Source organism: Leptonotus elevatus, chromosome 13 (assembly GCF_054856555.1).
Source record: "Leptonotus elevatus isolate MCC_2025b chromosome 13, RoL_Lele_1.0, whole genome shotgun sequence".
Taxonomy (NCBI): Eukaryota; Metazoa; Chordata; class Actinopteri; order Syngnathiformes; family Syngnathidae; genus Leptonotus; species Leptonotus elevatus.
The window spans coordinates 8035728-8054193 of record NC_141251.1 but is presented as its reverse complement, the minus strand read 5'-3'; the positions used below and the strand labels follow the sequence as shown (position 1 = coordinate 8054193).

General features: G+C 38.2%; 2 protein-coding genes across 9 annotated transcripts in view; one reads left to right on the top strand and one right to left on the bottom strand.

Annotated features, from left to right (window-relative positions):
- Positions 1 to 382: 382 nt before the first annotated feature.
- Positions 383 to 8672, bottom strand: edaradd (EDAR-associated death domain). 7 transcript variants are annotated; one of them, XM_086093540.1, is made up of 7 exons: positions 6795 to 8672; positions 4516 to 4577; positions 4112 to 4154; positions 3883 to 3963; positions 1547 to 1614; positions 883 to 931; positions 383 to 793 (listed from the first exon to the last, which is right to left on the bottom strand). In XM_086093540.1, exons 1-7 carry the CDS (start codon positions 6889 to 6891, stop codon positions 399 to 401), a joined length of 795 nt encoding a protein of 264 aa, XP_085949666.1. In that variant the 5' UTR covers positions 6892 to 8672; the 3' UTR covers positions 383 to 398. The 7 variants fall into 7 exon arrangements, with proteins under 7 accessions (XP_085949666.1, XP_085949672.1, XP_085949668.1 ...); XM_086093546.1 differs by having other exon boundaries at positions 3883 to 3943; positions 4516 to 4574; positions 6795 to 8668; XM_086093542.1 differs by having other exon boundaries at positions 383 to 790; positions 6795 to 8665.
- The window catches only part of pdzd8 (PDZ domain containing 8), a 26660-nt gene continuing 15974 nt past the window's right edge, over positions 7781 to 18466 (top strand). The window contains exons 1-4 of one of the 2 annotated variants that reach the window (XM_086093539.1): positions 7781 to 7872; positions 8337 to 8849; positions 11685 to 11810; positions 15364 to 15466. In XM_086093539.1, the coding sequence (XP_085949665.1) occupies positions 7796 to 7872; positions 8337 to 8849; positions 11685 to 11810; positions 15364 to 15466 (819 nt within the window). In that variant the 5' untranslated portion in view covers positions 7781 to 7795. Of the gene's footprint in view, positions 8850 to 11684; positions 11811 to 15363; positions 15467 to 18466 lie in introns of both variants that reach the window. The other variant, XM_086093538.1, reaches the window with a different exon arrangement.

Genomic DNA, 18466 nt, shown 5'->3' with positions numbered 1-18466 from the left:
CTTCCAACAGACCAACATACGAGCACAGTCACCAATTCAGCAGTAGAGTATCATAAAACATTCAAAGATGAAGAACTTGACATATCGGATTAATCCCTGCTCAGAAAGTAAAAACCCTGAAACAGTTTGGTAACTTATTAACTACATGATCTATTATGAGTCAATCACTTGGGAGAATTAAGTCTGTCATTTTAAAAACAAAAGTCAGAAAATTATTTTGGTTATCCACAATTTCCCCCCAATTTTTTTTTTTAATTCAAGCTGTTGAACATTTTGATATTGTTATAAAAGCTGGCAAACAATATGATGTGGTCCAAAGCATATCAGACAGTATGTTCAAAATCATAACGAAACAAAAAACAAGGAAAAAAGAGTGACAAGATAATTAGCGAATACATTTAATTTGCTCGCCGCCAGCGCGACGGCCAATCCTTTTCCATCCAGCTCTGCAGCAACAGCAACACGTCGATTCGCTGGTAAAAGCGACACAGTTCAGTGAGCTCGGCGACGGGTTTCTGGTTGTAACGCAGTAGGAACTCCTGGGTGGGGCTGTGGGACAGGGAACCTTGGGTCCGGTGCTCCAGCAGGGTGAGTTCATCGTAGCTCATCCCCCAGCGGCTCGCAAAGTTCTTCCAGTTTTTGACAGTGCAGTGGTTGGGGTCCAGTTTGAGTCGCAATAAGTCCAGAAGATCTTTGTCATTCAGGAGGTCGCTGATCTTGGGCGGAGGTGCTGGACGGCGGCACTTTTCACACGGGCCGTTTAGATGTAATTGCATTTCTTCGGGGTAGTCTTCTTGCCAGAGACGTACACAAATATAGAGGACATGAATATGACATTTTCATCTAGTATGCTAATTGTTTGATTTGACTCCTGCTGTGTACCTGGTGACGTAGATGTTGGGCAGGTACATTCTTCAGTATCTTTCACTGGCTGTAACAGAAAACGCAGTAGGTGTAACTTAGAGATTAGATCAGTGGTGTCCAAACTATGGCCCGGGGGCCATTTGTGGCCCGCCAACCATTTCTCAGGGCCATAAAATAAAAGTTATATTTGTACAGTTGATGGGAGACTACCACTACTAGTTTTTATTTCATTTTATATTCTGTAGAGCTTTTCTAGATGTGAAAAGATACAATTTAACTATTTACAAGTAAAATGTATCTTCCTAACACAGTGATGAATAATTGTTAAATCATTTTTTTGAATTTTTTTTTTTTCATTTTCTGCTCTGTTCAGCTTTTTTTCTTTCTTTTTTTTTGTGGTTGTGTTTAGCTCTTTGCTTTTGTGTTTGGTGTTTTGTTTTTTTGCTGTTGTGTTTATTACACTTCAAGGGCACCGTAGTTCTGCCAGTAGGTGACACATTGTTACTGTACCGTTTGAGCATTGACAATTAAACCTATAAATATAAACAATGGAGTGACAAACAGCAATCCTACCGGAAAGACACCATTTTGCAAAGTTTGTGTGAGGTGAAACTGAATTTTAGATTTATGATGACGATAGTTTTGATGATTCAAACAATTGGTTAATACTCCTAATACTGACCTGCTTGATTCTGTCGGAGGGGCTCAAGTATCCAGAGGGCATGGAGCTCAGGTGGAGTGTCACAGCATCTGGGGGGGGGGGGGGGGGGGTTGATACTTCACATTCAATACTGGAGAGCTTTTATCACAAGAAACTTTCGCTCTCAACAGTTTCCTCACGTCAGACTTTTGCTTGTAAGTGCTGTGATTTTTGTTACGATTTTTGGTTTCTCGTTGTTTTTTTTTCCGGCCCTGTCTTATTACGCTTTGTATTTGAATTACCCCATCATCCAAAAATCAAACTCTGCTAAACAATGTAACATTAGGACCGATGTCATCATTTCACAATCTCCATACTGTATCTTTGACACGGTTGGATGAAATAGAGTAGCCAGTCTAACCTTTAATCTCTTAAGAATCTACTGCCTTCTCCACGGAGCCCCCCCCCCCCCCCCCCACACACACACACTTACTACTCTAGCAGTATCAAGTTTCACATACCAGAATGGGTGAGGCAGGAAGTCAGACAAAGTGATGGCATCAATGTCATTAGTCAGCACCAGACTCTTAATCGCAAGCCAGGTCAATACATTGATAAGGAAAGCCAGAAATGAAATACCAGTTGCCACCAGTGAATGACTGTGACTGTGCTACTGACATTTTGAACCTCTGTGATGACATCATCAGGCGACTGAATACAGCCTGAAGCACCCATGATGAAACATTCCATATTGATATCATTAAAATGAAGGCCAGAAAATTGTCGTTAAAATATCTCTATTTTCTTCTCTAAACTTGGCATCGGACATTTCTTTCTCTTCTGATTCACATCCTACCTGTGGGGCATAACCACTAATTATATATTTTATTTGGATTTTAAGTTTCCACCTCATCACTCGATCTGACACGCTTTTCAATTCCAGGACATTCGGAACTAACTCTTCGTTGAAAGGTGCAGTGTGTAATATTTAGTACAACTTAGTGGTGAACTAATAAAATGCAACCATTTTTATGCACACGCACTACGGTGCCTCCGATTATTATCAAAAAAAAATTGGAATGGCTAGCAAAAACTCACTGGAGCGGCTAACAAGAGCAGCTCGCAAGAACAAGCTAGAGCGGATAACGAGAGCAGCTAGCGGCAAAACCTAGCAAAAGTTAGCAGAGTAAAACAGAGAGAGACAAGCTGCGGGAGCCCGAACCACGGGACTCGGAGACAACCACCTGAGGGCCCCATCTGTGGAAGGTAAGCGGCGGTCGACCCATTTTGTCTGACACGAGCTGCAAGCACCACCAGAAGCTAACTACATTTGCAAAGTTCCTTCAGGTGCCATTGATGGCTATAGACGTCAAAAATTAATTTGAACTATTTCTATTAGTTTAATATTTTCCCCCCCACTTTTGTTAACAAGAGTATGAAAACATAAGGGGAAAAAATATTGTACATTTAGAACAGATATAAAATTTGTGATTAATTGTGAGTTGACTAGTGAAGTCATGCGATGAATTACGAATTTTTTTTGCTCCCCTGATGCTTCTAATTCTTAATCTTTTCTTCTTTCTTTTTCTTTTCTTTTAATTTAAATTTTTTTATATATATACATTTTTTTTAAGAAAAGATTATTAAAAATGTAGGGGCATCAGGCAAATACATTTTTTTAATCATAATTATCTGTATGACTTCACTAGTTAACTAAATTAATCAATTTATTTCATTAATTTTTAAAAGAAAAAAAGACAATAAAAAGCCACATTCAAATTCCAAATAAAACAAAAGAATAAAAGGGGACAGAAAGAAGTAAAACTTGTTTTGTCTGCCCCTTATCAACTAAAAACTAAAAAACCTCACGATTAATCACAAATTTTATATCTGTTCTAAATGTACAATATTTTTTTTTAGGTTTCCATACTTTTGAAAAAAATGGTAAACTAATAGAAACAATTCGAATTTTTGACGTCTATAGCTGTCAATGGCAGTGAATGAGTTAAACTGTATTGCACATAAAATTTAAATGAAATTTGTACCTAAATGTATAAAAACACAATTCATAACAATTAATGCAAATGTATACTGAACGTGATAGTTAAATACAACTGATCTGAATGAAAGTGCTTCACTTAAAAGAAAAAGAAAAACTAGACTGGATCAAATTATTTTACATGTTAACGTTTTAATAAATGTCATGCTTCAAATGTAAAATTCATTTGTATTTAATCATGTGATTATTTTTGCCTACCACTTGAGAGAGCCCCATTACCGCTCGGAGTATTTATCAACATTTTAAGAATCACAGCTTAAGTGATTAGCACTGAGCAATGACCCATCCAAAGGCTTTACTGGTGGAGCAGTTCACTCGCCTGACTTCTGCCGAGCAACCAGCCAGGTTGTAGCCTGCCTCTCACCCAAAGTCAGGAAGTACTGTAAGGGATAGGCTCCAGCTTCTCATCAACCAGGATAGGAAATGAATAAAATATTATTACCGTATAATAATTGTTTCCCATAGTCAATGACAAAATAGCTTAAAAATCCGAATAAATTGGAGGTCAACAAGATGTTTGGTGTTTGTGCTCTGAGTAACATGCTTACCATTCGGATCGGTTACTTGCACGGGGTAATTGGCTTCTAACGACTGCGGCAGAGAAAAAAAGAAAAGACCAGTTAATAATAGAAAACTAAATCAAGCTAAAAATAAAGACGCCTTTTGTGGAAGCTTAAAATGCAGCCTGACACACATATAAGCCCTCAACTATGGGAGAAAATAACTGTGCAAAGACGGCAAACAGCATGCTGACACTTGTTCCTCAGTCAGCCCTGGTGTGCTTGCAGCAATTTGACATCTCTTAATACCAAAAAGACATACATGTAACTTCAATGGAAGGAAGGAAGGTGTAACCCACGTAAAGAAAACAATAAGAGGAACAGTTAAGACACGGAGACAGTCCACACACACACAACACAAAAGGAGAGAATAAAAGCAAACAAGTACTCACAAATTCGGCCACAAAGGTGGTGGTGTCGGTGTCCTCCACTGGCTCTGAGATGATTCTGTCTGCTTCCAAACACAGTTTTGTTAAGGTAATGGCCACTATTATTATAAACATGTTTCTTCTACTGCGGCATGAAATTATACGGTGAACTACTGAACAGTACGGAATGCTTATGCTTAAACAATAAATGAAGCAAAATTGCGAGAAGGTAAGTTTGCTGGAGTTTTTTTTTTTTTTTAATCAATTTATCACAATCCGCCATTTTGGTTGCTTACTTTCGCCTCAAACGCTTTCAGAACGGAATTGGGAAAAAAAAGAACTCGGATATATCCCACTCCCGACCATCCTCCAATGCAGCATTAAATAAAGACTAAAATGCTGGATTTATAGTCAATTAAAAGTTCATATAAATAAAAACTGGATGAGGTTGACTTACTATGATAAAAACTAGCACGCGTGATTGAAACTGGACTAAAACTGAGACTGAGTTTAAAAATGGAGGATAAAATGAACACTAGCTTTTACTTTCTGGACCTGGATTGGGGTGTCAGTAAAAAAATAAAAAATAAAGATTGTAAACAGTGTGGTTTGTCTTGATTTAATCTCAAGAAACTTCCACTAAGTAAGGGTGAGAGTGGTTGTTATTCTTTTAGTTTAATTTGCAGGTCAGTCACAAGACATTTAACACCTTTTACTGCGTGAACGTTAGCATGCGTTGCACTCGTGGGAATTGGACATTTGCATTAATATCACATTAAACTGTTTTACCATAAACTCATACTCTTCCAGCCTTCTATAGATGACAAATGTGATTTACGTGGCAATCACCATGGCTGTAAAATACTTTAAAAAAAAATCAACCCACACATAAAAAAATAAGAATATAAGATGAACCAACTAGCTCAAAGATAATTTCAAACCTTAGATCAGTAGCGCATTGTTTCTCCCTTTCTGGGAATGCAAGGACATGCTACTACACGCTCAGGATGACGTTCAAGAGATGAAATACAAACCACATGATCATACATTGCTCATGGGCTATAATTCCATGCAGGTGAATCTCACTAGTTTACTGTTTGACCACCCATGTCTCCTATAAGCATTTTGTTAGCAGCCAGCATTGTTGGATGCTTCTTATTTTCCTTATATTGTTGCTGCAAGTTGAGAATAAATAAATAATGTATAAATATAGATAAATCATATCTAATAATATATATTATATTTATATTTATTAAATAAATAAAATAGATACTTCATTACATTTTAATTATGTTTATTTAAACATTTTATTAAAATCTTACACTTAAAATTTCTATACACTGCACCAAACTTACCATGAAATTATGTGATAACTTATCTTGTAGAAAATATATTATATTTATATATAATAAATAAATAAATAAAATAGATTGTCATTCAATTTTAATTATGTTTAGTTAAAATGTTAATTAAAATCTTACATTTAAAATTTCTATACACTGCACCAAACTTACCATGAAATTATGTGATAACTTATCTTGTAGAAAATATATTATATTTATATATAATAAATAAATAAATAAAATAGATTGTCATTAAATTTTAATTATGTTTAGTTATTTTTTTAAATTAAAATCTTGCATTTAAAATTTCTATACACTGCACCAAACATACCATGAAATTATGTGATGACTTATCTTGTAGAAAAAAAAAGAAATTTATTACATTATTACATGAACAATTTCACAATAAAACCTGATATTTGTTATATGTATGTTTATTTAGCAATATGCTGCCATAGTTTTTCATACACATTACTTGTAGCCTAATTGTGATTTTACTATACTATATATTGCATGACAGTATTGCGCATATTTTGTTATTGCCTGTCTGACATGTTTTAACAATACAAAACATGTATCGTGCCTAATTTGAGTCAAAACTGGTTCTATTTTCATCCATCTATCTATCTATCTATCTATCTATCTATCTATCTATCTATCTATCTATCTATCTATCTATCTATCTATCTATCTATCTATCTATCTATCTATCTATCTATCTATCTATCTAAACCAAAGTAAATTAAGCAAATTGCCCTATTAATAATCCATGTAATTATAACTACAGTCCTGAGTCAAATAGGACTCCATCTCCTTTGTATCTTGTCCGGTGCCAACAGGTAACACTTGCCACACGTGCTACTTTGTAGGCTACTGCTAAAATGAAATGGAAATAATCCAAGTTGTCCCAAGTAAATACAAATATTTTAAGAATAGGTAGAAGTGAGCTATGGCACTTACCAAATGGTTCTTTACATATTCTCAAAGTGCTCATTTTTGAAGCCTCTGCAGTCATCCAGGTCAGTGTTGAGGGTTTAAAAATGTTGACTCCAGCCATGGGGGGGACAAAAAGAAAAAAAGAAAAGAAAAGAAAAAAAGAACAGGTAGGTAGTAGCGTCGATTTAATGCTGCGTTCAAGAACAATTCGAAAATGTTAACTTTGCAACTTGGTGGGAGGGTCCTTTATAGAAAACCTTCCCAAAACGATTGGATTCCAGGATTCCTCCTTGCATTAAAGAAACACACTTTTGGAAGTGGAGCTCCTCTTGTGTCGTTACTTTATGTTTTACAGTTAAATATAATTGTTAAATGATAACAATAAATCTCAAAACAAATACACAGTACAGTTGTTACTGTACTTCTCTGAGGACAGAGGCAGGTGAGGAGCCTCACAGGTGAACAGCTTCAGGGAAACTGAGGAAGCCACACATTCTTTGCGTGTGTGTACATGTTGCTGTTGCTGCCTTTTTTATTTTTTTTTATCTTCACTCTACGAGCTTTTTATGGTGCTTTTACATTTCAAATGCAGCCTCCCTAAAAAGAGTATAAGCGAAGTGCGCATCTGGACTGCACGGTGCATTATGAGTAGCGGCGTGGTGCATTGTGGGTAGGCTAAACTACCGTACGGCCATTGAAAATGAATTGGATTAAATGGAATGAGCTCTGATTTCTAACATTTCAACCGCCGGAAAATTGAGTTAATCTATCGTTTGAGTTTGTACATTCTTGTGTTATTATGGTTGGTCTGACATAAAAAGTTTCCCAAAACGTCTTTGCTTATTCGCCTCTTTGCTATTTTTGTGAAACTAAAACTGGCGCGCGTCAAATTAGGTCGTAATGATTCGGTCGGATGTTGTTCCGTGGAAAAGGTTTCCCTCAAACGGAACTCCGACAAATCCGGTTTACCGTGAACGCCACACAAAAACCAACGTCCTACTTCCGTCATTACGCCGAGTGACGTCATGCGTTTGTCCAATCAGGAGGAGATCCCCAAGCTCCGGAAAGAAGCAGATGATATGGCAGCTTCGAAAGCGACCAGGTGGAACTTGCTTTGTTAACACGACTAAAGCATTGATTATGAAAATAATTTGACTCCGACAGGGCGTCGAGGCAGCTGCTCGAAATGATTTACTTAATCCTTATTTCTGCATTCTCCGGAGCAGTCATTACGTTGATTTTACAGTTCTTGTTGATCTACCGGAGGAGCCCAGAGCCCGTAGAGAGGACGCAGCAGTACGCCAAAGTAGTGCCCGATAACGCGTTGAAGGATTACTTTAATTCCCAGCATGTCGATCCAGGCCAGCTGCAGCAGCAGGATGGCACAGCCTCTGCTGGTTCCAAGCCGCAAGAGGCCGCCTCAACCAGACAGCAGGAAGCGACTGGGACCGGCGGCAGCCCCAAACAACAACAACAACCGTCGCTGCCTGCGAACAGCGACTCGGTGGACGCGGACAAGCCCGAAACCTGTCATTTCCTCAATGCTATCTTTTTGTTCCTGTTTAGGGAGCTGCGAGACACTCCTGTCGTCAGACACTGGCTCACCAAAAAAATCAAGGTAGAGTTTGAGGAGCTGCTGCAAACCAAGACAGCAGGTCGACTGCTGGAGGGACTTAGCCTGCGAGATATTTCTTTAGGCAATTCTCTTCCGGTCTTTAAGACGGCCAAACTTATGAAGCCGGTGCATTTGAACGAGGACGGCATGCCGGAGGAGCTCAACTTTGAGGTGGACATTGAGTACAACGGCGGCTTCCATCTCGCCATTGACGTGGAGTTGGTGTTTTGGAAGTCTGCTTACCTGTTCGTGAAAATGAGGCGCGTGGTGGGCAAGCTGAGGCTGCAGTTCACCCGCGTGCCCTTCAGCCATTGGTCCTTCTCCTTCCTCGAGGACCCACTTGTGGATTTTGAGGTCAAGTCCCAGTTTGAAGGCAGGCCTCTTCCCCAGCTCACCTCCATCATCGTTAACCAACTCAAACGGGTCATCAAAAAGAAACACACACTACCCAACTACAAAATCAGGTAGGCAGTCAGCATTGTCTTTATGAATTATTAGTTAGCCGGCGTATGCATCTGATACCTTTCTTTCTTTCGGGTGTCCAGACTGATTAATAGGGCTTGAATGGCACAACAACAACAAAAATCAGCTGGCCCGGCCAGACTCCTGACCACCCCTGGCTACAACTGATGTTGAATGGGTCAGTTTGCTATCTACATTGTAAATGGATTAATGGGCTGCTCCCTCAAAATTCATCTTGAGGTGAAATGGAGGAAAATGATAATTAAATAGCACCGCATTGGCCCTAAAAGATACCGGGCATCTGTCCTGTATGCCAAATGGCCGGGCCAGCCCTTCGTATTCTAATGAGGGCCATATACAGAAAAATAGAATGATGCAAGGGCCACATCTAATTTTCTTTGAAGTATAATTTATCGAGCACATCAAAACCAGTCTAAAAATTAGGGATGTGCCAAAAAAATCGATTCTCATAAGAATCTCATTTATTATGATTCAGAATCGATTTTAAATGTCCCAAAATCGATATTTTATACTGTCTTGCCTTTGTCTTTGTGTGCCTTTTTAATTTGCAGCGTTGTTCACGTTGTACCCGATTTGGCCACTGAGGGGCAGTGTGGCTCCACGCGGTCTAATATACAAGTTGTAGCCACATTAGAGAGTTGAAAGGAAAAATCACGATCAAGTTATTCCAATAAACGTTTTCTCTTTTTCAGCTTGGAGCTGTTCTTTCCAGTCAGACTGAAGTAGATCATTACAATTCCTTGCACATCTATAGATTGAAGCAAAAATCATTGTCAATCAAATTATTTGGAATAAAAAAATCATTCGATCCGTACTGAATGTCCCGCCTCTCCCGACGAGCACGTCACACTGGATTGGTCCCAGATTGATATTGTGGAGAACTTTTTTTGATCGATTCACATGATCTATCTGGCTCTTGCCAGGCTAGGTTAATTCAAACAATAAATAAGCCTGAATGTCTACTTGGCTGTGCTGAGCGCTTTTGAAAACTAATGCAATTGTGATTTCCTATCTCGATTATTATTTTTTCTCTTCCTATGTTTGTATGAAAGAAAGGACTTACTTGTGATCTCGGTGAAACTCATTTTGTGAAACGCATTTGTTGTAATGACGTGTCTCGGGCTTGCATAGCTTCTTCTGGACTGACTCATTAACCTTTATTGATAATGTAGCCATCAACAAAAACAGTTTGTCTGGCAATTTAAAAGAACAATACAACCACATTGATTTGGAAATCCTACATCATGCAGCGAGATAATGGCTGAAAACAGACTCCCAAACCAACAAAGGAGTTCATCAGGGCAAAAAACGTGGAATGTCAATCTCCATGCATTTTATTATACCTTCAAGAAGAGACTGACGGGAGCAGTCTTATTTTTAAAAAGCTTAAAATAAAAGATGGATTATTGCTTCATATTCCGATGAGAAGTTGACTTGTTGATATTTATTTTTAGAACTGTTGCAAGTCTTTGTAAGCAGGCAGTTTTATCGTGTCATTTGGTCTCTGCGCTTACAACACATAATAAGCTTAGTGTTTCTTCAAATGCATCACATGTAAAAAAACTTGTTGAGGATATCATGTGTTTTTTTGTTTTTCCCCAATGGCTTATTATTATTTTTTAACCTGCTGCCATGAAGCAGCTTGTTCAGCACCCAGTCAATATTTGCTATATACATAGCCTCCCATTGTAGCCCTGGATTGTCCCCCGAGGCTACCGGTACATGTCTGTTGGGTCCCAACAGCTCTTTGCTCACAGTTTGTGGTTGGGTCTCTTTAAATAGATGCATTGTGGAGTTTAAAATGTTCAATCCTTTTTAACTTCCCAGTGTGTTCAAGTGTTCGCCCCCATTTCTTGGGGGTGGGCAGAGGTGGAGTGTTGGATGACGTCATGCTCGTCCCCGCAGTCTGAATCACTTTTGAATAACGTAATCCCTCCGATTGGCACCTTCTACTGTTGAAGGTCATGAGTGGCCTGGATGAAGACAGTTGTACATTGAACTGCACAACCTTAGGCGGTGTGTCTTTGTTTCATTCTTTATGTGTCAAATTACTTCATTAAAAAATATATATGTATATTTTGAGCCACAGAACCAGTCTGTGAATCCAACAATCATGCAGCGTGAGTGTGGGAAGGTGATGTAATGGTGAGCAGCCTGATTGAATCAAAATAGGACCTTGGGATTTTCTGTGTTGTCACAGATGGTAGTCATGTGGAGGGGAGGGCTGGGACTGGTGCCCACAAGAGGTAATTCAGCCATTACAGCTCCTATTAAAACTGGGAAATGTTACTTTTTAAGCTAAATCCGCATTGGTTTTGTGAGCAACTTGAACAGGAGCAGTTTTCATGACAACACTCATAGTAGACCATGGTTCCCCAATTAGTCTTATAAATTATGTTTATGTTGTCAAATCGCGGACCATAGAATATTTTGATCATCAGAATATGATCAGTTTGACCAGTAATACAATATAACTCGTAGGGCGCGACCGTTATGCATTTTTTCAGGCCGATGCCGATTTTTGGCAGAAACAAATGCAGATTATTTAAAAACATATTTAATGCATTAAAATTGTGTTGCCACTGCGTTTGTGTGTGAATATTTTTTATTTTGAAGGAAAAACACTCCAAGTCAATGCTAACTTCCTGTTAGCATTTGAATGGGATCTTCCAACGCAAGGCTAGCAATGTTTTAAAATCAAAGCATGTTTTGTATTTAAAAAAATACAGTATTTCCCTATGTTGTGACCACACCACCCTAAATTGATATAATATCTCTTCTTTTTTTCTTTTTTTATGTTTTCTGTTTCTTTTCAGGTACAAGCCTTTCTTCCCATTCCAAGTACAGCCACCTCTGGGATCGACCTCTGATTTGGAATTGTCAATCCAGGACAGCAGACTCGTGGAAGGCCGTCTCAAAGTGACTCTTATTGAATGTAGCAGGTCAGTCACTTCATTTGAATGAATTAATTGAATGTTCATTTCATAATGCTGTTATGCTGTGCTGGTCAGGGCCGATATTGATATTTTGTGTACTTAAAATTACTCTTTATCCAAGCAAAAATTTATTTTATCCGAACACTCGAGTTCTCAATAGACTTTTCAGTCGAGTATTCAAATACTAAAATATTCGATAGCTGCAACCCTAATCATGATATTAAAATTAGAGCTCTAAAATTGCCTTTCTTGAAATATTTGGGTAAATAAAAACAGTATTTTTTTTCCCCGCCATCCAACACAATGCATTTTATTCAGTCATTCATTCATTTTCTGATTTGTTTTTTAAACAAAGTATAGAATATTTGGTACAGAGGAAAACGTGTAGTGTTGAACAGATGTTTAGTGAGGACCAGCACGAGTTGTCAACGATGGAGGATTGTTTTCACTGGTACTTACTATAACAAAAGCACTTGATCTGATCCAAACGTATCTTGACTAGGAATCGGGAAAGGATTTTGTTTGACCGCTGTGGTTCTATCTATTCGCCAGATAAATATTGTTGGCAAGTGCCAGACACTTGTCTTACTGAACGTGTGAACCTCGCTTTAGTGCGGTGGATAGAGTACAGCAGTACGAGCAAATCGTGCTCATGTTTTAATAATTCATGTTGCGTCCATTACAATCCAACTGCCACAGCCCTCTTAAATCACTGATCTCGTTATGCGCAAGATCTGCATAGAGCTTTGTTGAAATGGGAATTGAAATTGACGCGATTTTAAATTTCTCAAATGAGACTAACTCCGCTTTGTTGGCATTTGTAAAACCCAAACTGAATTTTAAATAATTTGTTAGCTTTATCTGCAGCTTGGTGTTGGAGTTGTGGCTTCCTCCCATATTCCCAAATGAAGGAGTGAATGTTAGGTTATTGAATACTAGTGATGGGAAAACGAAGCTTCATGAAGCACTTGTGATATTTTTTGACTCCTCTAGATGGCACTCTTGGTTGAAAGATGCAGTGGAAATGTAATCAATTTCCTTTGCACTAGCCTTTATATTTAAACCAAGAGCACTATTTAGGGGAGTCAAAAAATATCACAAGTGCTTCATGAAGCTTCGTTTTCCCATCACTATTGAATACTCTAAATTGGCCGTGTCCAGGATGTACCCAAAATCTCGCCTCCAACACTAATCAAGAAAATGGTTGGATGAATGAAAGCCTTGGTATAAAGTGGACATTACACTTGCCTTGTTTTATCAGGTACAAATGAGTCGTGCTATACAATTCCCAAAGTCTGGCATAGAACATTAAGATTTGAAAAAAAATTGCCTTCTACTTGTTTGTTACAAAATGACTCAGCTTGGAAAGAGAGAGTATTCAAATCGACAGAAAGGCCGTGTGGCAAAGTAGCCTCCCACTCATTATACTTTAATTGGAATAAAACTAGACCAACTGTGAATTTCTCTTCAGCTCTGTGATTAGATTTACAAAATGTTACAGGACTATTGATCCATGTGCTCTTTGTCACCATAGGTTTTGCTTGTGTGCGGTTCAACTGGTTTTCTTTAATGTGTAGTGGACGTAACATGGACAAGAACACGGGTTTTCCCAATCGGAAAAAGGGAAAAAAATGAAAAAAACAAAACAAACAAAGTCTTGGGCCCAAATTAACGAATTTCAAACTGAACTGTACTCATGTAGTTTAAACGAGGGTGTACTAACCTAACGCAAGAGGGAGGTGTGGCAGCAAATCAAGCACAATTACCAATATAAGTAAAAAAAAAAAAAAAAAAATAAAATAAATATCAGCACTAAACAAGTGAAAGCTAAAGTGCATTTCAACTAAATTAGCAGAAAGAAATAGCCCAAAGCAATCATTAGATAATTACTGGGAAGAGTTCTAGTTCTGATCCATATCTAAAGTGCCATTAGTTAATCAACTGTTGTTAATTGCAGTTCTTACTATATTTGACCTGTTCCTGTATTTCATACCATTATTGGAGGCTTTTGTATTGACCTCTTGAGTACAGCAGGGAGCAGTAGTTCAATTTTTTAAGGCTTACGTGGATACGTAAGAGGCACAAGCTTCACAGAGGTGATTTAAGTTTTCTTCATTGTCAAACCATAAAGGGGATTTTAAGTTAAACATTTCTGGTTTAGACTTAAAAAAAATCTTCTTGGCTGACGTTTTATTCATATATATATGTGAAAATTCTCAAGAGCTGCAACAAAGTACTAGCCTCCTTGTCCCCTCCCCTGCACGTGAAGAGTAAGCAAAAAAAAAAATATATATATATATATATATATCGAATAATACTTGCATTAAATTATTATTTAGTGGTCCGTGCTTTACGTTGACTTTCATTTGTAATCCAATAATGTCAATCATTTAATCATTAAAATTAATGTCTCAAAGCTGACGTTCAGTAGTCTGATATATTTAATGAATGTGTGTGATATATTTGGTCTTTATGATCAGCCACAAAATCGATTTCTAAGTGCACGGCAGAGCCATTAAAGTACCGTGCCAGTGCCGGCAGGTGGCAGTGCTTCACCATAACATACGGAGCCGTATATAGAGAGAGTTTGGCCAACTCTGTTTCGGCAGGGTAACAAGATGGCGTCCACGTGTCATGTGACCAATCCCAGCGTGACTAATCACAGCGTGATCACCGCACATCCCGGCTATTAACCTTATTATTGCCCTCTTGTCAGAAGCATTAGTGAAGAGGCTATTGGGCAGGAAAAAGTGTTAAATATACTGGAAAAAAATCAGGTTAGTAAACAAAAACAGTCAGCAAAAAGTTAGGGGGAAAAAAGGACAATATTATTGACAATTCTATTCTTGGAGGGAACGGTCTCCACAGGAGCATATTTTTAGGAAACTGCTGCCCCCTACTGTGCTTAAAAGGCCAATGCAAAAACAAGTCATCTTTATATAGTGTTTTCCATCCCCTTCGCGATCACAAAGCACATAAAACATTACCAGTAATACAATCACAACAAACCAACATTTATTTTCATCAGTTTGCACTTTACAGGACATTTAGAGCACATTCAAATTATGTTTGGCCTGGAAAACTTCACACAGACTTTTGCAAAGATAAGATGATATGAAAGAATGCTGGAGTCAAAATCTCAGAATGTGAGGCAGACGTGCTAACCACTAGGCCAGAGGTCTGCAACCTGCGGTTCTGGAATCACATGGGGCTCTTTCGTCCCTTTCTTGTAGCTTGTGATAGTGGAGATTATTATTATTATTTTTTTACATGTTTATTTTTATTTAAAGATAAAATTTACCTTAAATGAATTGCTGATTATGTTTTGGAGAGCCAAAGTCTGGCCTTGAATCCAATTTTTGAAAAATCATCATCATCATCATACTTGATGTCAGTTATTGCTGCATTTAACTTGGGTTTTCTTTGTGATATCTTCTGATTGGAAACTTTTAAGTGCGATTACTGCAGGGGGAGAAAAAAAAAGAAATTAGGAATGCAGTTAGTTTTTCACGACACTGGATCTCTTGTCTGACGCATTGTGTTTTCCCTCTGCCCGCAGACTCTTCATCTTGGGCTCATATGACAGAGAAACCTATGTTCACTGCACTCTGGAGCTGAGCAGCCACGAGTGGAAGGAGAAGACCCGTAGCTCCATCAAACGAGTGAGTAACATTCCGGCGATTTTCTCTCCTACTTGTTATTCTGATAGAACAAGAAAAACACCTACGACTAACAAGGTGATACTTTTCTCATAGGACATAATAATATGGTTGGCTATATTTTCCTCTACTTGAGACAGAGCAGCAGAAAGTCTGCAAGGAAGTTTTGAAGTGAAATGAAAAATGTAAATATTTGCTGCTTAATCAAAGCAGACAGATGAACAGCCATTTTGGGAGTAACACAATTACTTCCTTCTTGATGCAATATTGGCTGCACTTCGTCTTATTGACACATTAATACAAGCTTATTTTCATCTTCCTTCCATTTATGAGATTATCCCATTGTTGACATTTTGAGTGGCAAAGGACACATCGAGGCCCGAAGCAAACCTTTTTATAATTGGCGCAATTTCGAGGCAGCACAGTTATCGCTCCAGGCTTGACTGATGACCGTTTTAGTGTGAAATGCCAGCCCTAACGACTGGCGGTAGCTCCAGCAAAGCTTCATGTCGCCTTCCTTTCCTCACATATACACGTGACATTTAAAATGGTGCGTCGCATTGCTCAAGGGACTCTATCATGTTGAATGGCACAGGACCTTTTGAGGAGTTTAACCCTTGTCCAGCAGGTGGCAGTAAAATACAAGTTCTCCTTTTCCTCTACTTGTTACTCGCACTTCAAATTGTTATTGGTTTTATGCCAGACCTGTTGATAAATAATAAAAATAAATACATTAATGGTTGATGTCTTTTAAATAGTTTGGTTTGGAAATGCCCAGGGTGTCCTTTTTTTAAATTCTATTCTAGCTGATCTAAAATGTCTGTCAGGTTAAACGTCTCAATTTCTCTTAAATATTTGATATGTAAATGAGCTTTGCTCTGATTGGATCGCTGTTGTCCTTAAATTGAAAATGTAAAACTTTTTCTTCTTCTTTTTTCCCCCCCTCATTGGTTGTACAGTAAAATCCCCCTCCATCGCCAGGGTTACCTTCCAGTCAGAACACGCCCACAATAAGTGGCGTGCTGTCAAGAGATTACATTAAAAAAAGAAATTGTGATCTTTAATTAATTTTTATTTATTTTTTTATTTCCCCTGCACATTGTTGATAAAAACATAAATTTGATTTAAAAACATTGTTATTTAAAATTTCCCAGTCTTTTTTCCAATTGCTATTTTATGCTAGTTCAATTGTATGGTACTTGTTGGGTTTATATCGCGATATAGTTGTTGAATATTGCGATATTGATATTATTGCGATATTTAAAATGCGCCTAAAGAAATAACATTTTTATCATTTAATGAAAGAATAACATTTTCCCGTGGCAAAATAAGCAATTGCAGGCACTGTGCTTGTATGGGATTGCTGTCATGTTTGGTGGCGATCTTGTTTTCAATTCCCCAGTGGCAATTATTTGCCACCTTGAGGAACTTCATCACATTAATCAGCAAAGTGCCTGATTTCTGTATTCTCGATGGTCGGTACAAATGAGTTGAGGTTCCACTCGCCACAAATTGTGCCTAGCAATCGAGTTGGTTAAGAACCGAATGTTCTCATTGTGACACTCGAGCCATATCAGCTTAGCACTCTTCACCTGTGTCGGTTCAAAGCACTTGTATCGTTTTTAGTTAATAAATGCATGGAGAAGCCAATTCAGGATGGCATTTGAGTTAGATTTATCAGCTGTCTGCAGTCTGCGTGTGCTCAGCAGGACAACCTAAGTCGGGATCAAAGGGTTTGCCATCTGGAAAAGGTCATATCACCATCTTATTAGCTGCCTTTGTCCTTTTTACTCATGATTGCAACATATGCACTTTTGTGGTCATTTTGTGGTTTTCTTTAAAGTGGAAGATTCCGAGGACTATTTATATGTCGACTTTTTATCATTTTGAATCTTCAATATTTGATCATTTTACTGCACATAAACCTCTCTCTCTCTCTCTCCATAAGGCCTGTTTTTTTTATTTGATAACAATAATAAATGAGCTTCATATAGTGTTCAAAACACTCAGGAATGCCTTTGTGTCAAAAATTATTATTATTATTTTTTTAAAAAAAACGCAATGTTCAGCCCAACCAACGATCCCTGTATAAGGAAAGCTACCAAATCGTCATTGTTTGGAGTACTCCTTTATATATCGTGGTACACTTAATTTCTTTGCTTTGCCACCCTTTTTGATCCTCGCGCTGGCTCGAAATAACAAAAGAGCCAGTGATAAGCGGCCTTTTGGGTGCAGCTAGATTTTTATCGATCCAATTTCCGTTGGTTTTTGTCCTGCTGGGGGAGCCTTTATGTTTGAATCAGCTGTCTTTTCACACAAGTCATTCAAGTGTCTGTGTCACTGTACGGTACTTCACCTTTTGTGAACGTTCTCTTCTGAAACCATCTTTGAGCTGCCAATCAAAGAAGCTTTCTGACATTCCTGGTCAGATTTATTTTTTTTCCCTTCTTGTGTTTGTGCAATTTACTTTACAATAGATTCATCGTCACGTCTGTTGTCATGCTTTCAACACTGTAAAAAAAAAAAAAATTCTGGCTGATGAACGAGGAAGCGGCGGTAAATAAAACAAAAAGTCATATGGAACCCGATGTTCATCCATTTTGTGTGTGTGTGTGTGTGAATTTTTTGAGTGCTGTTTTTTTGCATAAACGTGGGTCCTGCAGACATTACCAGCTTATAACGCTCCTGTCTCCGGTCCTCCTTGGAAACATTCGGCAACCATCGGAACATACCCCCGGAAAGAAGCGCTTCATGTATGTGAAGTCACGTGTGATCACGCAAGAGCTTTCCCTCCCTTCCCTTCGGACTGGATTCTTGACCAGTTGGTGGAAGAGAATGCGTGTGTTGAGATCATCTGAGCACACCACACACACAATATGAGCAGAACTGTTAAATGCTGTTCTGTGACATTTTCGGGCCAGCTATTTGGACCTTTGTGAAAATAGTCAAGTGCCTAGCTCGCAGCTGTCACCCAAAACCAACACCAATCAGGTCATTTCAGCC